This window comes from Ostrinia furnacalis, unplaced genomic scaffold (genome assembly GCF_004193835.3).
Source record: "Ostrinia furnacalis isolate ACB-3 unplaced genomic scaffold, ASM419383v2 OfSCF2804, whole genome shotgun sequence".
NCBI lineage: Eukaryota > Metazoa > Arthropoda > Insecta > Lepidoptera > Crambidae > Ostrinia > Ostrinia furnacalis.
In genome coordinates, this window is record NW_021133043.1 from 71685 (window position 1) to 85101 (window position 13417).

Below are 13417 nucleotides of genomic sequence, written 5' to 3' on the forward strand. Positions count from 1 at the left end.
TGTTTTATTGAGGGAATGTCCAGAAGAGAACCTTTCTTGTCCTCATCCTTTATCCCTCTTGAAATAACTCGCTTATCATCATCATCAGGTCATTTAGTCTTCACTACAGGATCCCTCTATCAATCTACCAGTAAAAGGAGAATTTGGTCTACGCACACTATTAACAGTGAAATAAAACATACAAAAATCTTCAAGCCAAGAAAACCTAGTAGTAAACTCACATCCTCTCATTAGCTAGAAAAGAGCTGATCTTCAAATGACTGAATGGATCTTTATAAATTATAGCTAAGAACTATCTTGAATAAACGTGGTTAGCTTTTGCCAACATCAGAGTAAAGAAAATAATTCAAATTACAACAACAATATTTTATTTTCAATAAATTAACTAATTAACAGTGCATTAAAGACGAACAAAGCGTGACTGAACAAATTGAGGGTAGTATAAAACATCGTCATTTTGACAGATGAGGTTGGAAGTGCTGCCATCTAGTAGTGATGATCAATCTGTGATAGTTCCTCCAGTGGGCACTTTCTGTTCCTTCTTTGGAGTGTGAGGCGGAGTCAATTCGTATTTGTGTTCATCGTATCTGAAAACAAAATATTAAATTGTAGTATATCAAATGCGAAAATTCTGCAAGACTCCTTCGAACGCAACTCCGTTAATATTGTAATAGTTCTGTATGACTTTTTCCCATCTCTCGTTCACAATGTGTAGCCATGATCTACAGCTTTACATTACAGCCAATGAAATTCAACCTACAAGAGGGGTTATTGGGTCTTTTTAGTAAACACTTGTGTGAATAAATTAAAAAGAAATAAAGGGTCAAAAGTGGTTTGTAATGCCGTGATGCCGTGATGTTATGCCCTGCGTGCCCAAACAACTGCACGCAGGAAGATTTAATGAATGCTACTGACAACGCCACTCTTGTAGCGGAGCTTTGGGCTGACACTGCATAAGTTTGTAGTCTACACGACAAGAACAAGACTTGGTTTGTAAGATGAAACGAAAATGTTCAAGCGTCTGATCTGAGATGATAGCCCATTATTTTCTCCTGTTAGGGTGTGAACTACACTACTGGCGGCCCCATTACGTGACATTGGCTTATATAGACGAATAGTCTGCCCACAATGGCGAAACAACACAAGTTTATCGCCATCAACAAAAAGAAGAAGAAAACTGCGTAATCTCTATGACTTACTTCTCCAGCGGTGGGCATAAGAAGTGCCTGATGTTCCTCGGCATGAACAAGTCGGCTTGCACCTTGCACACGTCCAGGGCATAGTCCTGGAACTCCGAGATGATGTCCAGATCCACAGGAGGACCAATTCCAGGCACAGCATATACTATTGTTATCTGAAAGATAAAGTGTTATAATTAACTTTTTTAAAAAATAAAACCTACTTCAAATGCGTGAACACAAAAAAAAAACTAAAAATTAAAAATATTGCGTATAAAATAGTTCATCCCCAATTTTCCACCCTTGGGGGTGAAATATTTTCTTCAAATTCGCATGAAACCACCCTTTTGATAATACCTATTCAACAAAAAAATAATCGTTCAAATTGATTAATAATCAGCGGAGATATTGCGTATAAAAAAGTTCATCCCCAATTTTCCACCCTTGGGGGTTGTTTTTTCTATTATTAAATTTAAATGGGACCACCCTTGAGGTATTACCTAAACGCCGAAAAAAGATTTGTTCAAATCGGTTCATAATTGGCGGAGTTATCGCGTAACAAACAATATCAAATTTCTGACTTCACCATACCATTTATATGCCCATGTTAACATGGGCTAGTGTCGGCTCATATACCCATTTACCTAACACCCTGTATAAATATTTTCACGTATTATTAGAATAATAAATCAAAATTTTATACGAAGGTACGTACCTACCTAGCTAGACAGACTCACATAATTTCTTATGAATATTTCAGGTAGGTAAATAATATCGTCAATTTCACAGAATTCTTTTATTCTAAATTTATACTATCGTTTTTGAATTTATTAAACCCTTAATCATTATTAAAATATCCTAACTCGATGCGCTAAACTTTATCCCGAAATAGGGGACATGAGTTCACGAGCTTAGAAACAGAGCAAAATTTTATCACGAAACAGGATCCAAACAAGAGGTCCGCAGAACAATTAATATTAAAAAAAGTTCAAACAATATAACTATAATTTATGTATTAAGTTACTGTCAAAAGACCAAAGTTTAGCATACAAAAGCTTTCATACTGATATCATGCTTGGTTATTTTTAAATAAATTGTTAAAGTCGTAAGAGCCTTAATATACCGAAGTAGGGGGCACTTACCTTATACGCCGAAAAAAAATTTGTTCAAATCGGTTCATAATTGGCGGAGTTATCGCGTAACAAACATAGAAAAAAAAAAACATACGGGTCGAATTGAGAACCTCCTCCTTTTTTGAAGTCGGTTGAAAATCACTATGATAGTGTAAAATCAAATCAAATAGTGGTCCTACTGCTAAGTTCTACTGGCAGAACGAATAATTTTATTTTTCGGTGGTAAAACTACTCAAAGAACTATTTTTAGGATTAGGTACTGCAAATGATTTTGTCCATAGTCCTTCATTTCCATCTGCCCCCTTTGAGCTTTTCACCAGGTGGTTGGCACTAAATAGGTGGCGTTTATATTCCCATCTGCCCCTTTCGAGCTCCCCGCCGAGGTGGTGGTTGGCACTAAATAGGTGACATGTACTACCTCGGCTCGGTGGACAATGGCAAAAACACTTATTACTTTTATAAGATGCTAAAGTCATAGCAATAGTCCTGTTTGATGCGCAGGCACTATACCTCTGGGATAGGTTGTTCCTCCTCTTCCACTTCCTCGACCTCTGGCACGATGATGTCCATGTTCTCGTCGAGGAACGTCTCCAACATCTGCTTGATCATTTCCACTTCTTCTGGCTTGGCCTGAAACAATAAAACTTGTTCAGGTTTCTCCAACTATGTGTAGGTATATGTAAACTAATGTAAAGTAACCTGTTACTTTACATTAGGACTCCCTGGAGTCCAGGCCAGGAGTTGTGAAGCGTTGCGATAACAGAGAAACAACGCAGCGAAGCAGACTTTTTAAAATATCGAAGGTGATTGTCAGTTCAAAGACTGACCTACCATTCACAAGCACTGCATCGTCTGAGCAAGCGGCGTTGCAAGGGTCATTAATTATACACATATTTTCTACTTTGCCGAACATTTGCACGAGAACGGTTTGTTCAAAACATATGAATTTGGTCTTATTTAATGCAGGATTAAATGCCCTTCAACCGTCAGGAAGACCACTTTTCGATAGGTATAACCGGAAAACCGAAAAAGCGCCCCTTTCGGGGGCCCCCACCACTTAAGCACAACTCCGTCGAAGTCGAAAACCTAGGAGAGTCTTTATGGGCGACCAATGAAGCCATTAAAGCACTTAAATCTTTAGTAGGAATTATTTCCGATTTAATTCATTTTTGTGTTTAATTCTACTGCCCTATAAGTGTGCGTTGCAGTATCTAGTTTCATACAAAGTATAGGTACTAACCGCCTCGAGTTGATACGGTCACGATCCCTTTCCAGGTTGATAAATGTGCTACATCCTTTAATTAACCAGTTTTTACTTTATGCTAATTCGTCGTTAAGTACTTCTGTAATCTTACCTTCTTCTTCTTCAAGTCAGGGTCCGGCAGGATAGCGATCTGTTCGTCGATGTACGCCATGATCTCCTTCTCGATGTGCTGGACGATGAACTCTCCGCTAGTGGTGGACATCTGCCGACCGGCTACCATTCCTGTAAACATGGAGTTTGTGGTTTGTAAGACTATCTTAAAAGTGCTGCAGTGGATTAAATTACACTGCCTCTTTTCTGACCAATAAACTATTCGATATCGCTGATGGTTACTCGAAAAGTATCGATATCGGTCCACGTCAGCATCGAATTTCTCTCACACCACAGTCTCCATTACAGTGGATCCCACTCAAAAATGACTCATTGTTTTATTTAATTCATAAGTAGTTCACGATGGAGGTAGACAACTACATCAATTTGTCTATTAGATTATTAATTTGGAATTTTTCTACCTTAAAACAAAACTAAACACTATAAATTAATTTACTTGAGCACTTCACTAAAACCTTTTTTCAGAGCTTTATACTTCAACAGATTCATACCTCAATCTTCACCCATACCTCATCTTTAGAAAATTTGCCCTTATCGTCTTACCAAGGTCATAATTAGCAGATTTGAATCTATTGACAATGGCTGCTATTTCATCTATTGTTTGTTCCAGGTCTTCAAGACGATCCATTCTTGCAGCATATGCCTAGGGAGAAGGATTGGATTAAGGATAAGGATGATGATGGAAAGGATCTAAAAGGTTCAGGAGTCAGGACCCACTGTGGGCCATAACAATGGGACCACGGTAAAAAGGGGCCTACGGGTTAAAAAATACCCATGGACCCAGGACATTTAGTGAGACCAAGGGTAATAGAGGCACCAGAAACTAAAGAAAACTTCAATAAATCGTGATGTGTTGAACCCAGTTGCTTAGTAGATTACTTAACTTTCAACTGACAGTTTAAAAACTTTTTTCTACCTTTGAAAAACAAAAATAGGTTGATAATAATGGCCGAGTTTCTTGCGCTGCTTCTTATTAGTATAAGATCCCGCTATACAACGACCTTCACCGAGATGCTTATTTGATGAAACATATTTTATATTCAATTTAACATGTCAATAATTATATTGCTTAAGGGTTGCCTAATAAATTTCAGTCCAGGATATGATTAATTAATCATTAAAAAAAGTTTTATTTTTAAATATTTCATCGGTTTGATTATTAAACAAACTCCATACCAATCGAAAGTATGAAGCCCATAGAATATGCAAACGTTAGGTTGCCTATTCTTTTCCAGTCATAACTCTCGGGTTGCCAGGTATAAACAGGTAAATTGATAGAGCATTTTGCATCGGTCTGATAATTTAATCAAATATAAATGAAAATAAAGATTATTTCATTATGAACACGGTGGTATAGGGTTGCCTGCGAAAAATCAGTCCTGAATGACGGTTGTCGAATTTTGTAAAGTGAAATTAAAACTGAAAGGTGACATTTTTCGAGTAGTTGGCAACATTTGGGAAAGACGAGTTGTATGAGGCGTTTGTGTGTCTTGTCAAGAGGTGTCGCTTGGGTGAAGAAATTTCTCCAGTGTTGCCATGCTTTCGGAGATTTGGTCCAAAAATGTCGAAAGTGGAAATAACGACTTCCGGTCAAAAATTTGGATGACGCCTCCTGCAAAAGGGTCGTACAAATGACATTTGACCATTTTCATCTCGATCACCTGGCAACACTTGCAGCTATGGGGAAAAGTATTTTTTTTCGACATGGGTGTCTTTAAAGTTAAGGACGGACAGAAGGAGATATGGCAGAAAAAATCCAAAAATGGGGTTTGGTCGGTTATACGACCCAAATTATGGGAAAAATCCGAAAATTCAGAAAATCAAGATGGCGACCGAGTGAGCGGCCATTTTGTGAAAAGTTTCAAATTTCTGATTTTTCAAATGCATTTTTTGGGCAGTTGGCAACATTTGGGAAACTCGAGTTGTATAGAGCGATTACGTAGTTTGCTAAGGAGTATCGTTTGGAAAAACAACATTTTCCAGTGTTGCCATACTTATTGCTGGAGGCGTCATCCAAATTTTGGACCAAAAGTCGTTATTTCCATTTTTTACATGTTTTGACCAAATCTTTCAAAGTATGGCAACACTGGAAAATGTTGTTTTTCCAAACGATACTCCTTAGCAAACTACTTAATCGGTCTATACAACTCGAGTTTCCCAAATCGATACCTCTGGGCTCAAAGGTCGTAAAGGACAAAGTACGACTTTTCAGGAGAAGCAAAAAACGATTTTTTATTTTTTTATTCGACAGTAACTTTTTTGTTTATTGAGCTATTAAAATATGACCTAGGAAGAAAGTGCTTAGAATTCACAGCATTTTCCGAGGAAGTATTGAAAAACTGGACTAGGGCTGTATTTACTGAGATAGATTTCCTTTACGCCCTCAAAATTACAATAAAAAGACCTTTACACCCCTCAAATATTCGTCCTAGGCAAGTTACTCAGGACGTAAGTCTATTTTTATTTTACAAAACTACAAAACCAAGGTAATAAATGACAATTTACATAGTTTTATAGGTTTTCATAGGTCGTAACGGAACACCCAGGTAAGGTATTAAGCAAGGGTAAATTGATAATTCAGCTTAAATATTTAATGTTTTATGGTATTTGATATGTGATATACCATTTCTTCACATATTTTTAATCAATTATGGTAATTTAAATGAAATAATATGATTTTTCGTAGCTTCATAATTTAATGCACACAATTTATGAAACTATTATTTAAGCATGCAGAAGTTTTGGTATCTTCGAACTANTCGCGGCTGCTAGTGACGCGCGCACCATGCTCAGTGAGCGCGCGCAGGACCCGGGCTGGTTTGAAGGTAAGAGAGAGTCTGTATACACAAGGGCAGCAGAGCAGGAGTTCCTCAGTACTGTTGTCAAGAAGTTCAAAGTGTTCCAGCGTTAAAAAGCGACCGCTAGTGACGCGCGNTTTAAAAATAAAACTTTTTTTAATGTTTAATTAATCATAATCCTGGACTGAAATTTATTAGGCAACCCTTAAGCAATATAATTATTGACATGTTAACTTGAATATAAAATATGTTTCATCAAATAAGCATCTCGGTGAAGGTCGTTGTATAGCGGGATCTTAGACTATATCAGCACTGGCCCATTTAATGTCATGAATGTCATGTCATGAATTTAACACTTTCCTGGATAGTAACCCAGACACAATAAAATAGTTTTTGTTATGACTGCTATAAATCAGTACACTGTAACGGAAAGTGTCTGGGACATGTTAAAGCCTATTATGACCTAATACAGACTGTTTTTTTTTGTAAATTTCTTAACACTATCATAATCCCCTTTTGTTCTAATTCTAATAGTGGTTTGAAAACGAAAGTTACTTCTGCGACATATTCAGCTATGTTCACAGCCACTTCCACTTGTTCCTCTTTCTGCTGCTCCTCGACCTGATCATCTGCTGGAGGAAGTTCTTCTTCTCCCAGCTCTTCATCTATTACCACTTCTTTTGGTTCACCTACGAATAATTTGTGTGTAGTTTTTAGTAGTAATGCTAGAGCGTTATTGATAAATTCTACATCATGGGGAATGTCGTTATCTGATAGGGCAGTTTTATAAACTTCTTTTGTTATCTTAATTATATTTGAATAGTTAGTTGATCATAATCATTCATCAGTCATTTTGTCTAGATGCAGTCTAGGGTGGTAAAGTCTTGCTTATAAAAGGCTCAAATCCTAGTGTTTGGCAGAAAAAATACCAGAATCTTCTAGCAGTTTCTCAATCAAACTACACACAATAATAATTGTTGTTTGGGCTTTTATAACTAACATTTAAGACGTGACCAGATGTAAAGAAGCACCAAAAGAACAAAGGAACACTACAACTTGATTGGCTTAATAGGTAACTGTTTCTATTTACAAAATAATATAAAATGTTTAACCATAAAACTCGAACGGTATTTCATTTTCGTCTTCATCTAGAACAATAATCTCGATTCCTTCTTTCTTCTTCTCAACGACTTTCTCTTCGATTTTTTTAGACTGGTCTGTAGTTTAGAAAAAAAGTTGATAATTAAATTAACTGTTACAGCTAATTACATAGTACTACAATAGAACAGTAGTGAAGTTGTCATAAAAACGTTCTAGAACGCTTTAGAACGTTTTTAACGTTGTGGTTTTTATATTAGTATTTTATTTTATGGGACTGTTGTTTTGTATCTTTTGAACACGTAAAATCATTTGAGATAATGTGATAAATTTATATAACATACTCTCAAAGCATTCAAAACTTGTGCTAGCAGTACGTACAGAGTGATTTCTAGAACTTGAATAGAAAGTGACTCCTTCCCTTATGGATAACATCAATGAAGCGTAAAAATTTGGGATTTGGCTTTTTTCCCGACCAAGTGTCTTACGCTTGCGCTAATTTGTATTTTTGTGTCACAAACGTGGTGTATGGACTGAAAGACTGATTGATGGATGACTACAAATAACTATGAGTATAATTAGTTAGTATTGTTTACAAACCTTGTTTTGGCACCGCTTCTGTAGAGCTCATCAGTGTGGCGCTGATTTCTCGTAATTTTCTCTGAAATTAATTAAGTTCACTTAGATTTTTGTTAAAATCACTTAGATTTTTGTTAAAAAACCTTGTTTTTTAGGTATACTGTAAGATATTTTCCGAAAAAAGCAATTTTTGTACATCAATTTTTATTTTAGAGAATGGTTTATGGGATTGTTCTTACAACTAATAATTCGTTATTGTAAAGAGTTAATTTTAAAACTAACATCGACTTCTTCACTGGGACGTGCTCTTCCTGCAATGAAAATGAAAAAATTCATTTTGAAATGATAGAAGAGACTACCAAAGTAAATAAAAAAGTTCCATAATAATTATTTTGAAAATGGCACCCAACATGTTGCTATAACTCTAACTACGCATAAAACAATTTTATACTGAAAAATCTTGAAATAACTTCTGTAATACGGATTTCCATCCTAATTTTCTGAGTTAAATACTAACTACGTTATACTTCTAATTCTTTACTACCAGTATAAATATTCAAAGGGCATCTGAAAACCTGACATTGAAGAAAATAATTTAATCATTGATGATATAGTCTGGTCTGTGAGCACGTAGCGATAAGGATGGGTAGCTTGGGGTCATTGGACAAAATTCTACGTGCTCACAGACCGGGCTTTAGTAATAAGTCGTTTCAAGTTCTAACTACACGAACATTCTTCAAAACCCGTAACCTTTTCTCTCCATCAGATAGTTGTCCCTTTCAATCTGCCCTAGTCTCTCCATAGAGGGGGACCTCTCGATTCTTCCCATGGCAGGCATCATGAGCTTCACACTGAGCCGCGTGGTCCTGGCCACGTGGTCGTTTATGAGGGAGAGCTTCTGAAGGTCACCAGAGTCCGTCCAGTAATCATCGGAGGATGTCTGAAGGGGGCAACGGACTTAGGACTTAATTTCTACTACCTTTGAGGCATTTTTCTGATATTTTTTTCTAGGCACTACCAGTAATCATCATCGTTATCATTTCAGCCACATTTTATCCACTGCTAAACATAGGTCTCTCTTAATAATTTATAGATTGGCAAGTTGGTAGCGGCCTACGTCCAGCCAGCGTCTTCTTGCATGAAGGTCGTCTGTCTACCTTGTTGGTGGGTGTAGTACCAAATTGGCGACCTGCCGGCCGGCCGACCAGCATTTAAAACCTTTCTGTATCAGTCATTAATTTCTATTGTTCGCTCGCGGCATTTTGCAAGTAGAGAGAATTCTAGAGGTATACACAAAGGAGTTAATATGAACTTACATCTCCGTGCAGTTCCTCTTGCTCTTGTATTTCTTCTTCTTCAGGCACGGATTCTGGGTCTGGAGCTTCTCCTGAATTTAACAAATAAAAAATGGAACTATTAATAGTACAATGGACATACAGGGTTATTTTCAAACACTAGCAATCTCACAGGAGTGGATAGTGGTATCATCAATAAAATTGTTATGACGTGGCACAGTTATCAACCCAGAAAGGGTAACCGTATCAACTCGAGGTGGTCAGTATTCTGTATGAAACTCCATATTGCATCGCCCACTTACCCGGACCGTAACGTAAACGCCTCGCCTCGCGGTTGACAGCGCGCGAGGCGATGACAGCTCGCGAAAGGCGATACGGTGTTGATCAGTTACCAAGTTGATAGGTCTGCTAGGAACTTTCCACGACTTTTATAGTTAGTTTTTTACCAAAATTGGTTTAGCGGATTCAGCATCGAGTCACAAAGAATAACAATACAATATTATCAGTATGGGATTGAATGCAGTAACTCAACCTACCCTCTCTAAACCCATTGAAGTACCGCACGTCTTTCGCAGCGTCCATCTTAGCTATGAACTTGTACATGACAAGGAACTCGCTCACGGGAATGGCGGCGGAACCACCATCAGGTTCCTTCGTCAGGGATTCGCAGAGGAGAATCATGGTGTGTGTGAGGCACTGGAACGAACAAGGAGTTTAATAGAAGTCGAGTGGAGGCTCAAAATGTTATAATGATATAAAAGCCTCCTCTTTTTACCAGATCATATTACCAGATCCTTAATTTACCAGACGCAAATGGAGGATTTGCCCTACGCTCCCCACGCTGCCGGACGGGTAAAGGAGGTCTGATGTTTGCATAGTGTTTCTTAGTAGCCTCATAAATAATATGATATTTAAAGGAAGAGTGGGAGAGAGAGAGTTCTAGAAATCTTTAGGGACAATCTTTGACTAGTCAAGGCTAGTCTTTAGATTGAAAAGAATGCGAAAAAGCCTTTTTAATACCTTGGTCAGCAATCCTCCAGCAACTGCAAGGAAGTGCAAGAACGGTACTGTATCCTTCCTCAAGTAAACCTCACAGAGGCACAGAATCCTCCTCAACTCTTGAGGGTCGAGGCAGAAGCCCTCCCAAGCTTGCTTGAGGACTGGCAAGGGGATCTCTGCCATGCCTGCTAGCTGAAATAAAGAGGACAATAATTTACTTGAATACCAATATGACTACCACTACTATTTTAGGCAAAAGGCATTATCATTATCATAATTTTAACCAAAGGTCGTCCATTGTTAACATAGGCACTAACATTTTCAATGATCCAGATTGGCCTGTTAACGGCTTGAATATACCTAGAGCCTTTTCGCAATCTTTAAAAAGGATTTATAAGGTTATCTCTCCACCTTGTAGGTGGATATAATGAGTACTTAGATTCCTGCGGTAGGGGAATGATATGTGAAGATACGGGGGGCTGATAATGTAATCTATCTCAATAGCTTATGTCGCGAGACGAGTCGCTTTAGGAACCAACTCAGAAATACCATGCATCTGTAGCTGAATGGTACTGCTTACCTGGTTAGCCAAGACCTTAAGGCACCCCCTAGTCAGTCCTCCCTCAGTGCTGAACACGGGGTATTCGAGCCGCAGCTTCACCGGCGGTGGACGACGTTGAGCGAGGGCCTTGAAGTATTCGAATGACCACCGCAAGAGGTCGTAGGGCTGAGTCTTGATGGCAGCTGGAATAGAATTTACAGGTCTAGCGAATCTGAGTCAGCGTCTGAGGTGTGAGAGCGGCACGGGAGGGTGTTTTTGTGACGTCAAACGTTAGCAAGACTTCAGATGTGCTTCAGATTGGGGATTGGGTTGTGTGGGGCTCTCCCCGCTAGAAGGGCAGGCATTAATTACTCAATTATTCATCATCATCATTTCAGCCATAGGACGTCCACTGCTGAACATAGGCCTCCCCCAATGCTTTCCATGTTGATTGATTGGCAGCGGCCTGCGTCCAGCGCATCCCTGCTACCTTTACGATGTCGTCGGTCCACTCAATTATTATCTTTTAGAAACTACATTATCAACGTCAATGGCTTAGGTAGCGTGTTTTAGAAGGTCTAGATAAACAGACAGACATGTCGAACTTATAACACTTCTCCTTTAATTGCCTTTTATTCGTGTTATATTTCATTCCGAGTGATAACTTAATTACGCAGTAGTGTATCAACGATGTTAAGAAACTCTACGTGCTTGTGATTCCAATAGTTTTTTTCGTACTCAGCAGGGTACTTACTGAAAGGCTTTGAAAAACTACCTTACCTTTGCAATACCTCTTCAAGATGTAAGGGAATTTCGGCGGTATGACTATCTGCTGGGAGCAGTACATCTGCTCTACTAACTCTGGCATGGTTGAGGCTTTTCTTTAATATTCCAACTGAAACAAAGATCTTTCATTGCTTTTTAAATCGTTTAAGATACCATGCAGACTTTTTTGTTAAATAATATTTCTGATTGAATTCGTAGCGAGTTCCAAGACAGCTATCTCCCGGGAATCAACCTTCACTGGTTGGGTTATTGGCGGTCAAGCTGTAGATCCTGGCTACACAGGAGTTGCAGCGGTGGGAAAGCGTGGTGGGATAAGTCCCTTACAGAATTTTTGTCGGTCGATAGTTTAGTCGGGCTTTTAATCAGTATGAACGTGTATAGAAGTGCGCACATTACACCGATTTGGTATCGGCAGATTCTTCATACAAATTGGACGACAAAACTATCAGCAGACTAAAAGTCTGTAATCTGGGGGGTATCTAAAATAATCGAGTGAGTGCAAATAAGATCAGCTTCTTCGTCATCATCACATCATCATCATCATTTCCGCCATAGGACGTCCACCGCTGGATAAAGGCCTCCTGGATTTCCTGAGCTGCCCGCATCCAGGTACTTCCCGCGACCTTCACCAGATCGTCGGTCCACCGAATGGGAGGATTGCCCAGTTTGATCAGCTGTTCACCATCATCTTTTCAGAGATAGGACGTCCACTGAACATAGGCCTCTCCCAATGAATTCCATCTCGCCCGGTTGGTAGTGGCCTGCATCCAGCGCCATCCTGCTACCTTTATGATGTCGTCGGTCCACCTTGTGGGTGGCCGTCACACGCTGCGTTTTTGGGTACAATTAGCTGTTACAATGTGTTAAAAAACTCATTTTATGAATAGAGCACTTACGACAAATATGTATATCACAAACTTTAACTAAAACTTTACAAAAAAACTTACAATTAAATCACATTAAATTAATTAAAAACTAGTTAATAATTTTGTATCAAAAACGACTTACCACTGAAATACTCTCTGACAACAGATTTGTTTACAGTTTTGTGTTGTCATGGTGACAGGTCAACAACACAGATTATTTTTGTACTTCGGACAATCACATTTGACCTTCAAGGTTATAATCTGAGGTTTAAACATAAAAACAGTATTCATGGCAGATTTTATGGGCTTTTATTTAATTTTCAACTAAAAACATAAGCTTCTGTGTTTATCTAAATTAATTAAATTAAAAAAACTAACTCAAATTCAAAAAATAAAGGATAATGCCAGGGTCTGGACCAAGTGTTGCCCAGAATCAAACCATAGTGCATTTTGTTCCTCAGGCCTATACTAATGTGTAAACCGAAGCGCACTGAAATCCGTCCCTGGAGTTAAGAGAAAAAAAGAGTTTTGTTTTGAATTATTTACATACAAAATATCATCGATGTATACGTACTACACATAAGATTTCGCGATTATGGCATAAAATAACACTCGCTATGTTGAACTTAACCATACTGCATCCGTACACGTCACTTTAGTGCGATTTAGACATTCTTTATAAACGATCTAGCGCTTTCTTTATAAACGATCTAGCGCTGTTTTAATTGTTTGGTAAGTTGATAGAAATTCATTATTTCCAAAATGAAGC

At 38.3% G+C, this 13417-nt stretch overlaps 1 protein-coding gene across 2 annotated transcripts; it reads right to left on the reverse strand.

The window, feature by feature from the left end:
• Nucleotides 1–370: 370 nt before the first annotated feature.
• Nucleotides 371–12831, reverse strand: LOC114356427 (uncharacterized). 2 transcript variants are annotated; one of them, XM_028309592.1, is made up of 11 exons: nt 12791–12831; nt 11777–11891; nt 11036–11199; nt 10477–10647; nt 9993–10152; nt 9478–9548; nt 8183–8243; nt 3667–3797; nt 2822–2941; nt 1200–1354; nt 371–587 (listed from the first exon to the last, which is right to left on the reverse strand). In XM_028309592.1, the coding sequence occupies exons 2-11, from the start codon at nt 11862–11864 to the stop codon at nt 500–502; spliced, it is 1209 nt and encodes a 402-aa protein (XP_028165393.1). In that variant the 5' UTR covers nt 11865–11891; nt 12791–12831; the 3' UTR covers nt 371–499. The 2 variants fall into 2 exon arrangements, with proteins under 2 accessions (XP_028165393.1, XP_028165394.1); XM_028309593.1 differs by lacking the exon at nt 12791–12831 and having other exon boundaries at nt 11777–12030.
• Nucleotides 12832–13417: the final 586 nt, after the last annotated feature.